The sequence below is a fragment of the Polyergus mexicanus genome, unplaced genomic scaffold, assembly GCF_030449975.1.
Source record: "Polyergus mexicanus isolate NDT 795.1 unplaced genomic scaffold, iyPolMexi1.0 SCAF_1, whole genome shotgun sequence".
In the NCBI taxonomy this organism is placed as follows: domain Eukaryota; kingdom Metazoa; phylum Arthropoda; class Insecta; order Hymenoptera; family Formicidae; genus Polyergus; species Polyergus mexicanus.
Genome location: NW_027223321.1, coordinates 5690782 through 5703249, shown reverse-complemented (window position 1 = coordinate 5703249; position 12468 = coordinate 5690782). Strand labels below are relative to the sequence as shown.

Genomic DNA, 12468 nt, shown 5'->3' with positions numbered 1-12468 from the left:
TACTACGATAAAATTGACAGAAATTTAAAAATCTATATTCCTTTTAATATAATTTTTTTGCGAAGTACTTGTCGTAAAACAGAAAATAATTATGCTAATGAAGGAAGAGATTTAAACAAACATATATTGCAGATTTATAAAATTATTATGGAAATTTATTTATTATGAAAAATCATAAAAGATCCTATATATCAGGATATGACAATTGTTCACGTTTAGGACAATTAATTTGACGCGATTAAGCGGTTAGATATTTTTAGATGTAACTTTTAATCTTATTATTATATTATAATTCTAAAAGTCAGTATGAAAGAGTCTTGCTTAGAAGTGCTTGACCGATGCGGCGAAATCCGATGAGAATTATTTATCCAAAGCTTGACCACGACAGCTTAAAGTCTGGCTTAAACGCTGAAGAGCAGCTTTCTAATCGCGTTTCAATCTCCAGGACTTAATCCTCGAGCTTGAAACACAAGATCCAACGATGATTTCCCTTAAGCCGCTTTTCGTAGGTGAGAATCGCGAATGCGAATATATCGGACATTAATTAAAGGCACGTGGCAGATATACGAATGTGCGATATCGTTTAAGATATAAAATTATCATCCCCCGTGATAAACACGACACTCGGTCCACCCGAAGTAATAAATGTTCCTACGCTAAGCTCAGCAAGTAATTACAGTGTACTTCCTGCTCCGCGGTAATATACCTATGTTAATACAGTGCTGGGGCAATTAAAATACCCCCTTTCCAGCAAGAGCATCCGTACGTAAAATTGTACGAAACAGAGAGAGAGAGAGAGAGAGAAAGAGCGAGAGAGACTGGCTTTCAAATAAATTAAATGAAGCGACATTTATCATTTATATAGCTTAATATTATGAAACTGTTGATAATTAAATTTTCTTAACTCAATAATCGATTTATAAATTAAAAGTAAAAAAAAAAACAAATCTGAAGAGACAAAAGGAAGCAGAGATAGAAAGATTCCTACATTACTACACGTTTTATATTATGTATTTTCAAAAAAGAAATAATATCATTCTTGTTTCTATATAAAATTTTAAAATGTCTCATCATAGATCGAGATACTTTTATCCTTACACGATATTAGAGAAATGTTAAAAAATTTTGTATTAGGTGTACAACTTTGCTTCCGCCGTTTTCCTATAGATGGTTTTAGCGGTAAGTAGTGGTCGAAATAACTAGATCATAGACGTCATGCAATAAACTTGGGCATCTGTCAACATAACCCCATAGAGACATTAGGCGATTTGTGTCTGCATCATAAAGTTATTCTCGATTGAAAATGTCAGTTTACGAGCCAAATTCTCGTCATTTGCGGGAGGTTTTAATTTTCTGCTTCAATATGAAGAAATCTGCGGCTGAGGCTCATCGAATGCTCTCAAATACTTATGGTGAAGCCGCTATTAGTGAAAGAACGTGTCGTGAGTGGTTTCAACGCTTCAAGAACGGTGATTTTCACGTCGAAGCGCGGCATAGCGGTGGAAGAGAGAAGATTTTCGAAGATGCAGAATTGGAGGCATTACTTAATGAAGACTCGAGTCAAAGTCAAAAAGAATTGGCACGATCATTGGGAGTGACTCAACAAGCAATTTCAAAACGCCTCAAAGACATGGGAATGATTCAGAACCAGTTTTTTACAATAGGACCTTGAATTTCGGAAAATAAACGGTGGAAGCAAAGTTGTACACCTAATACGATATATTGCATTTAAATTTTTTCAAATATTGGGTAATATACGGAAAATTTAATTTTACATATATATATATATATATATATATATATATATATATATATATATAGGTTTTTCGAGTTTTAAAGAATCATTTGTCTTTAAAATAATATCGCTAGGCACTTGTCGCATCGATAGCAATTCGTCGAGTTTTATTTAGTTCGCTAGATTTATTTTCACATGTAAAAAGCAAATGATAAAAAGTTGATACACGTTTCCGCCATATTCGAGGCGACGCGGATTTAGAGATGGCAGGATGAATGCAAGACACGAGCAACTCGAACCCTCGAAAGCTCGTTGTAAATATAGAGCAAGTGTACTTCGATCCGGGGACGTTCAAGTACACAACTCTATCTAAAGACGATGATATGGGGGGGGGGGGGGGAACGAAATCAATGTCGCACAAGAGGTATTGGGTCGGATTCCGCGGCAGCTAAAGTAGAACGGAGATGAATATATGTATATTGGAATTTCGTAAACTGCTTATTCGATCGGAAAATTAAGCACTTAACCGCCAGAGATATAAGCGATACTTAAAAATCAATTATGTGCATTATAATTGAAAAAGTGTAAATAAACAAAAAAAGAACGATGCCCGTTTTTATATTTCATTCTTTTATTTTAAATATTTTAATCGCATTTACCTTTTTTTAATCGAATAAAAATATTCGCGTATCTGAAAAAAAAAATGGTAAGAGAAGGAGAATATTAATTTATTGTTTCAAAAATATTTTGCGTCATAAATTTTGTGAATTTTATTATTTTAAATAAATGTCTTCACATACACATATATGTTTTCAATGCAAAGTATAGTATACGATTGAATAATCTGGCAGAAATATATATATATATATGTAATATTCTAAACTATAATATCCCCAAAATATCTCAAAACAATGGAGAAGAAACTATTCCCTTGAAATTGCCCATGATGAAAAATAAAATCGACATGGCAACGGTGGTCAATGGATGGAGAATTTGCCTACGGGGGGCAACATTCGCGTCGAAATATCGTTATATTTCACAATATATTCGGAGTGTATAGATTTTTTTAAATGCAGAGAGCAATATTCCCGAAAAAAAAAAAAAAAAAAAAAAAATTACGCGTACAAGGCTCGCGGATATGAAGTTTTCACATCTGCATTACATATTGTGTCAAACGGCAAAACAGAATCATAATAAAAAATATCGTTAGTTGCTCTCGTTTTGCAAAATACGATCCGATAATGTCCACGCGCTTTATTAATTCAATCTTGTTACAACGGGAGAATTACGACTTTTTATTTTCCGACATTCGCGTCGTGTGTCGAAAAGAACGATATCGCAGTTGTATTAAAAAGAGAGAGAGAGAGAGAGAGAGAGAGAGAGAGAGAAAGGAAGAAACATGCGAAACGTGCATTTTGATCGCGTCCACGGTATTCATCTGGCGTAGATGATGACTTTTATAAGCGGCGCAAAATCAGGCACAGATGATCGCACGGAGGACGGTGGAACGTGTCGTGCTTTAATCGTCCGCGAATCAATCCACCGATCGATCGATCGATCGATCGATCGTTCGCCCGAGCTAATTCGACTGTCGTAATTAGCTTCGTTTATCGGTTCGCTGCCGTCGTTCGTTCCCAGGCGTGTTACCAAGCGCGGGTGTAATCCCGCCACCGGTGCAAACAATTAACGCTGTTCCCGTTGTAACTTCGACGCTGATTACCGCAATTTTCGCATGCCGATACTTCGTCAAGCTGCCTCGCGGCGTTACAAATAATCTCGTCGAAGGGGCGCCGATTTATTTTACGCGAGAACAAGGACAATCGATACGATCGAATGCCGCGCGTTACCATTTCACGAAAGATCGTCGAGTGCCGATTTGGCACTCGAAAACCAAACGTACCACTAATGTATGTGAACCGTCGTAAGGGTGAAGAGAATTGGAGTAAGGAGGAATTTCAAGGGAACGAGAAGGACGAAAAATTCTTCTAAAGATACGGAGCGAATAGAGCAAAAAGGAGAGAAAGGAAGAAAAGAGAAGCATCCAGATATTTCGAATGATGGAAATGCAATGACGAAATCTAACGAGTAATGGAGGTCGGCGATGTAATAGAAAGAATCTTTTATTATTTTTTTTTTTATGACTTCACTCGCGCAGACGAACGAGGATGGTAATCTTCGCGAGGAATTTCGCGTGGATCGTGAATCGAAGCGCGTATACAAGGTAAAGCGGATAGTAGAGGAAGAAAAAAATTTATTATGTCTCGAAAAGGGAACCACAGACATTCCCCCTATGTGCGACGGGAAGCGGAGATTAACAAAAACAATCCCTCCCGAGAAAAATGGGACGCTAAGGGATGACAGAAACATCCGAGGGTCGATCGGGGCTCGTTAAGAAAAACGTACGAGTTATAAAACACGATATGCGTACCGTATATGCATCGTACGAATTGCTATGAATTCGCAATTATAATAATTTAAAAAATGCTAGATCTTCCGATATATAAAATATAGAGCGGAAAAAGCATGTCTTATAAAATTACATTTATCGTTCATAATAATTTTGTAATAGTTTCTTACAATATAATTCTCTTCGAATTAAATATTAAAATTGCTTGAATCACGGACGATGAAATTCGATGTAAGTAAATTAGCAGAGTGTGTTAATTTAACTTATCTCGTGGAATCTTCCCTCCGCAATCTTAATATTCCCTAAACTTTATCGCGATATTATTCCAGGTCCTAGAAAATAAATGCGCGTGATAAAATGTTTAATATACGCGATCTAACTTATATAAGTAATTGCGGATATGAATATGAATGTACGAGAGGACGGAGATGAAGCAAGTTTTGTTTTAATTTCCACGAGATTAAAGTTGTTTTTTTTTTCCCCCGAAATTCTCTGATATTTCTTGCGAGAATATTTTACGGCTACCACGCGGGCAGATGAGGCTCGATGGTGATTAAGGGCAAAAATGCTATTCGTGAGCTATGTTAACGAGCGTGTCTAGCGGAGGTTAACGACGTACTGTTCTCTTTAACCGGATCCGCAAAGGCCCAACCCTTCCACTCACGAAGTTCAGATAACGAGGCAATTTCATCAAAAAGATAGGATTTTACGTGCGCCGTCGATTATACCGCTTCGATTAAAGTTGGGGTTAATTTAACTTTTTTCCTGCGACCTTCCCGGATCGAGTATTCCCAAGTTTTTCGCTCAGGCTTCGGCAGACGATAAATGTACATATACGTTTAATCGCTATGTTTTATTCGCCGAGCACTTAATAGATGATCTCTGATGAATCTCAAAAGGGAAAGGCTACGCGACACAAGTTGCTTACGAAACAGAACCGATTATTAATGGATTATGGAAGGAATCGTAACCCGATTTACGAAATAAAGAATCTTATAATTTATCTTTTCTTTACCAAAAAAAAAAAAAAAATAAACCACCGTGAAAAAAAAGAATATATACAGGATGTCCCATTTTAAAGGACCCACTCAAGTATCTCAGAAACACTGCGTTACATCGAAAAATGTTTCAAACAAAAGTTGTGTGGCTTCAAGGGGGCCATAAGATGGTGACAATGATATGACCTTGGAAAATTATTTGAAGGTCGTGTAAAGGTCAACTTTAAAATCTTAAACGGAAACCCCCATTTTTTATTTAGTACTCTTGTAGCTGACATCGAGAGCTTTCCAAAACACTATAATAAAATATGTTTTCATTGAGTACTTTTTGAGTTATTTTATATTTTAATCTGACATATTTTGATATAAAAAATAAAATATTTCGTAAAATATTTAGTTTTCGATCATTTTACCGTAATACTTCTATGTACAGAATAATAAGACAAATTAATTAGTGCCAAAAAAAACAAATAATTGTTTAAAAAAATACATTGTAAATAATTTTCTTAAAAACAATTTCTTTTTATACTAATTGATTTGTCTCATTATTCTGTACATAGAAGTATTACGGTAAAATTATCGAAAACTGAATATTTTACGAAATATTTAATTTTTTATATCAAAATATGTCAGATTAAAATATAAAATAACTCAAAAAGTACTTAATGAAAGAAAAGATACTTTATTATAGTGTTTTGGAAAGCTCTCGATGTCAGCTACAAGAATACTAAATAAAAAATGGGGGTTTCCATTTAAGATTTTAAAGTTGACCTTCAGACGACCTTCAAATGATTTTCCAAGGTCAAATCATTGTCACCATCTTATGGCCCCCTTGAAGCCACACAACTTTTGTTTGAAACATTTTTCGATTTAACGCAGTGTTTCTGAGATATTTGAATGGGTCCTTTAAAATGGGACACCCTGTATATATATATATACTGTTATATAAAGCAAATCAAATTTAAATAATAACGATTTCATCGATTTATTATTTTATCTTTCTAAAGAATAAAAATTCCATTTTATATACTTTTGAGATCTTTCAGCATCCATAGTCATTTGTGATACTTGTGGTGCGTAATAAATTCTTATAAACTCGTAAAATCAAAATGCGCAACAAAAGTGACCAGCTCCCGTCCTCTGTAAACATAATAAATCATAATCTGTTTGTCCACAATGTAACAAGCGGAAAATATATTCTCTCTCCAGAGTATACAATTTGTCACGATCTTTTCAGTCTATAAGACACAACACATTTTTCATCACGGGCTTATTTTTAGCTTGAAAAAAAAAAAAAAAGAACAACCGATTTTTCCAAAATACTTGTAAATTAATCATAACAAAAAAAAAAGAAAAAGTATTTACGGAGAAACGATTTCACTCCTCTATTAAAGTCAGACAATCGCGTCTTTCTAGTGAAAATTTTTCCATGTCCTTACGATTTTTACGACGTATCGACGATCGTATCGATCGACGATGACATTGTCGCGTTCATTCTTTTTTAATCGAGCGCACGCGTTGCGCAAGAAGCCGCGGCGTGGGGGAGGGGGGAGGGGAAGATGACAGGAGGGGAGTACTCACAGCGTAGTAAACATACTACTACGCCCGTACTACCGTTCAGTCGTATTATGAATGAGGCGCGCGTCACAAAATTCGCAAAAGTCTCGATTCGCTAAAAGATCGATATATCGAGTGTAAAATCAAATTCATTCTCATAAGCATCTCTCGCGCATCATCCATTGTCGTATTGTGTCCTTATAAAGTGTACATATAACGCATAATGTGTGTGGAATATACTATTCTATATATGTGTACGTCGTATATAAATGTATTCTAAGATATATAATATTATATTGTATTTTGAGTTTACAATATTTTCATATTAATTACAAGAATATAAAATATTCGTTTAATACACGTTTTATATAAGTTGTTCGTATTGCAAATATCGTAAAATACGCTATTAAATAAATAATGCTATTTATGAAACAAAGTAATGTAAATTATGCAAAATGCAAATATGTTTAATTATTTCACAAACGGGTGTATAAAATCTTTATTTAATATGCGTTTTATTAATCGTTCTTGTTGCGAATAATCATAAAGTAAAATACGTATGTGCTATTCCTGAAGGAAAATAATCTAAATTATATATATAAAATACATAGAAATTAAGTAAATATTCAATTATATAAATAATATAAGAATAATATATTACCTACATACGAGAAATATGAAAATATTGAAAATCTTTGCGAGTGATAGACGCCGAGTCCCACATGCAATAAATCGTGATAAAGTAGCGTAACGAAAAAACGAGATAATACCATTTCTACCACCGAGAAGAAACACCCCGATAGATCGGGGAAGAAGAAAGAGGGAATTACTCACATTGCTTGCTCCTCTCGCCGACGACGCTGCCCGGCAGCAATCCGAGAACGACCAGCGGCAGCAGCAGCAGGGGTACGCGCGTTTTTCTACGCCATGGCACCGCGGCCCGACCGGCCGCGGCCGTGCCCCACGACATCGCCGACATGTCAGCGCGCCCCGTCACTCGCGGCAACCGGCTTCCCTCGCGTACTCGCCGCCGCGCGAAATGTCAACGCGCCGCCGTGACACATAACCGCGCGTCGGGCACGTTACTCGGCTCGCTCGCGCACTGCCGAGCCGGGCGCACGATATATTAATACCCGCGCTACGATATCGATATGTCAAATAATCGCGAAACCCCCGGAGAACAGTCGATCGGACGCGCGCACCGATCGCGGCCAACTTCAGCTATCACGAACGACGCTCGAGCGGCGAACGCGCGCCTACGTAATCGGCATTCGGCCGACTGTTCGACGGAGATTCCCGGTAATGCTCTCGACTCCGGCACTTGGACGACGATGACGACGACGACGACGAGACCCGAGTCGCTAACGGTGCTCGCGCACTATCGTCGCGCCGTTATCGATCCGTTACCGCCGCCGACGAACACCCATCGCCACCCTCGCGTCGAACAACTTGCCACGCCGAAGTGCGCTAGCGCCATCTCGCTGTGCATGCACCGCGTCTATTCAAATTTCGATATTTGAAACGCGAGAGAGCCGCGCGAAACCATTTAAACGTGAATCTTTCGAACGCGAGGGGAAAAAAATGGATAGATCGGGATGTTTGTACAGAAAGGGAAAATTAGAAACACGCATGTCCATTAGCAAGAAATCTGAGGGAATCTTTTTCGAGATTTTAACACGCGACGATGGGATAAATAAACTCAGATCACAGACTTTTATATAAGACACTAGACTGCTATCACGGTTATATATAAGAACATGTGAAGCCAGAGCGGTCATTTATAATCGGGCAGAATATCGATAAGAATTCGATCGATTCGTGTCATTCGAACGTCATTTATTCATTTCTTAGATGTATACGTTTAAAACATTTTAAAAAGTAAAAGTAAATTAAAATTATCAAGTGTATATACTGGGTGGCCCATTTTAATCCATCCAGTCGAATATCTCAAAAACCAAGCCCGGAAGAGAAAAATATTTCAGACAAAAGTTGTTTGGTTTCGAGGGGGCCATAAGATGGTGACAATGATTTGACATTGGAAAATCATTTGAAGGTCATGTAAAGGTCAACTTTAAAATCTTAAATAGAAACCCCCATTTTTTATTTAGTATTCCATTAGCTAACATCGAGAGTTTTCCAAAACACTGTAATAAAGTATTTTTTTATCAAGTACTTTTTGAGTTATTTTATATTTTAATCTGACATATTTTGATATAAAAAATTAAATATCTCGTAAAATATTTAGTTTTTGATAATCTTTGGGGGTTGCATAATTTAAAATTTTTATAATAATAAATATTCCAATATTCCTTATATCTCAGCTTTACAATAAATGTTGTAGAAGGAACTGTATCTTTCAAATAATCTGTACTGTAAAATTTTCTCCGTGTATATTTTTTTCATGTATTCGATTTGATCTCAAAAAAAAAAAAAAAACGATCTCCGTAATTACAAGCTGACTCTATCTAAACTGCGTTTGATAAATCGTAACCAGTTTTGTTCTTTATATCAAATATCTATTACCCAATCGGAACAACTATATGCAATAAGCTATCGAGTGACCGATTAATCAAGAAAAATAATTCGCGAACTTAAACATTGTATCAAGAAGTGGTCGATGTTGTTGTCCAACATCGGTGTAATTTCAGAATTCTTTGCCGTGTAATTTAATAATACTCGATTCTCTTTCCTTTCCCGTTTCAATTGCGTTTAAATGTGCATGCTCGCGCAAAGATCCGCAATCGTATCCGAGATCCGATACACCTTATCGCTGCAAAAATAAACAATCTCTCTTTGATAAATCAAGGTGACAGTGATTAGAGAACTGTATACAGGGTGTAATTGATTTGAGATATGCTACCGCAACAAGCTTCTAATTGAATTAAATGCTAGAATATATTTGTCTTGTCGTACAATAATGTCGGGACGTAAACTTCAAGTAGAAATAGTAGAAACAAAGTAGATATTCAATGTTTGAAAATAGTCGCGGATTTAGATATTTTATTCCGTTATTATTTTAGAAACATGAAATTTTTTAATTCACTCTTTAAATTTATCATAATTTTAAGCATTGGTATATAAAATATCCTTATAATTTAACTTTTCATACTTTATCATGTACGATAGATTTAGGATAGATGGGAAAATAAATTTAGAATAGATTTAGAATATTTAGGTTGATGTGGAATAGATTTTTTCCTTCAAAAAATTTGAATCATTTTTATAATTTAAAATATCATTATCGTTAAATTTTAATATCGTTTTACACAAAAGGCGTCTGTGAAAAATTTTCAGCTATTAAAATACAGATCTTGCCTGGCAATCACACTCGATCTCAGCCGCGGAGATGCCATCCTTTACACCTGATAGCGAGATGCAGCGACGTACGGCCGCGTCGATAACGTTATCGCTGATGCGCGATCATTTTTTTTCTTCGATCAAGGCCTGTCGACGTCATTCCGATTAATATTCGTCCGAAAATATAGCCGAAAATCCGCCTCTTTTGCCGATCGCTCGCTATCGCGTCGGCTGAACTTTGACCGTAAAAATCCCTCGGAAAAAAGGAAAATCAGCATGTAGTCTCGAATACCTACGCGTACATGTCTATCGATTAGTACCCTCTTAATCGTACCCCTAGACCACAAGCTGACTGGTCGGAAAACAGTTCAGTTTGCAAGACAATCTGCCACGCGATGGCAAAGCGATGGCGTCATCGGCGCGCTTGTCTTTCAAAGAGATGTATATTCTCTTGACGATATGACGTACGACCTGTCACCTTATGAGGATTTAATTTTTTCAGCACGGTAAATAGGTCAAAAAGGTAAACGAATTAAATTAAACAAATAAAAAAATATATTAATGTCAATTAAAAATATGAACATATTAAAGGTGCCATGGAATAGCTTATTTATTCGAATTAAAAATTTTCAAATATAAGTAATAAATCGTCAAGTTTTATAAGAAAAAAAATGCGCACATTGATCTCGAAATCTAATATATGTAGCAAGATAAAATGTACTCTCTCTTGTTCGTGTAAACTTTTTTGATAAAACTTTTAGTATAAACTTTTCATTGTAAAAATATATATCCATATCGTAACTCTACTCCCAGTTTTTCAGAATCAATTATTTTGATATAACGATGATTTGAAATTATTTCACGTCTATCGATTCCGGAATCAAACACCGTTACTACAAGCTCGAATTTCCCATTTTTTCCGACCATAATAGTGAATTGTCCCTCTCGACGATTAGCGATCATGTTGCGCTTCCCAGAAATACGATCTAGTTTCGTGTGAACAAAAGAGCGAAAGAGAGATATTGTCGAGAAATTGTTGATCGATTAGTCGAAATCAATTAATGATAGCGAAAGAAAATAATCAATCGCTTGTTGCCTTCTTTCGAGTAGGAGAATTCTAAGGTAATCGGGGAGTGCGATGATTGACTTCTTCTCTTCGTCGATTGAATTAATATTCGGCGAATTAGAATGATCAAATATTTACGTTGCGTGCTGTCCTCGTCATTAATCAGTGACAAGCAAACCGTGATGTAACGCAATGTACACGCCCCGTACTTAATCGCGAGTCCCCTGCGAGCCTTGTTCGTGTTCGGCGCGAATGACAAGTGCGTTTGTGTGACGGCTAATCCGGGCAATCCAAACTAATCGAGACGTTTAATCTCTCAGATATCTTCTACACTGTTGTTTGATTAGGTATCAAGAGAACCTGAGACATCTCATATTTCGAATATTATCGGAAGAGAGAAATCTCTTAGCGTTTTTAAGGAGGATGCTTTATTAATAATTGCAGTGACTCTCCACATTCGTATAGTATTTTAAATAACAAATTACATGAAGTGACTTAGGTTTTTGCATTTAAATTTTCGCAGAAAATTATTCTCGTTTCTACTCGAAATACAAATACTATTTTTTGACATTTTAAAAAATGTGCCTGGCGTGTTTTATATTATTAGAAATTTTCAGATTAATCGTTAATAATTTCGAATGGGAAAAAAATCGTGCCAATTCTATTCTAAGAAATACACGTTTTACATGTCAACTTCGCGACTCTTTAAAAATTTCTCTCTTACAGATATTTGTCGATAATAATTGTTGCGAATTAATTCGCGTGTTTTGATCGCAATTATCTGTATATACGAGCCTCTCTGCTTTTATCTATTTAGCAACATCGTGGCGACGTGTCATTATACATTGAAGAGTTGATACTCGACATGGTTGAAATTATCACGACATACACACGGGTCAACGAGTTATCATGAATACAGGACCTGCGGACACATTTCGCGTCAGTCGGCGGGAATCGTCGCGGTCGCGTGTACACTCATCGCGTAAATTGTCAAATGGCACTCAATAAATAATGATGTGTAAGATCGATAAAAAGGGCGATATTTCGGGATAACGTGTAGGGCGATAACACTTGGTTAAGCTTAAATCAACGTTTCTAAAGAGACCGAAGAGCGATGAATCATATATGGTTTTGATTAAGGCCTACAGTGTGCGAGCTGCGAATAACAGTGTGCTCTTGCATAATAATATTTATTTTTAACCGTGTAAGAAATTGATAGCTGATGAAAAATTGAACTAATTAAAATTAATTATTGTAGAATTAATTTAAATTAAACTTTTTTCGATACATATATATTAGGTGTACAACTTTGCTTCCGCCGGTTTTTTTCCGAAATTCGAGGCTTTATTGTAAAAAATTGGTTATATGTCTTTGAGGCGTTTTGAAATTGCTTGTTGAGTCACTCCCA

At 36.1% G+C, this 12468-nt stretch overlaps 1 protein-coding gene across 1 annotated transcript in view; it reads right to left on the bottom strand.

Annotated features, from left to right (window-relative positions):
• LOC138933430 (uncharacterized) overlaps nucleotides 1–8103 on the bottom strand; it is a 217818-nt gene extending 209715 nt beyond the window's left edge. Inside the window, exon 1 of the mRNA XM_070296135.1 lies at nucleotides 7532–8103. Within this exon, the coding sequence (XP_070152236.1) occupies nucleotides 7532–7676 (145 nt within the window). The 5' untranslated portion in view covers nucleotides 7677–8103. The remainder of the gene's footprint in view (nucleotides 1–7531) is intronic.
• Nucleotides 8104–12468: the final 4365 nt, after the last annotated feature.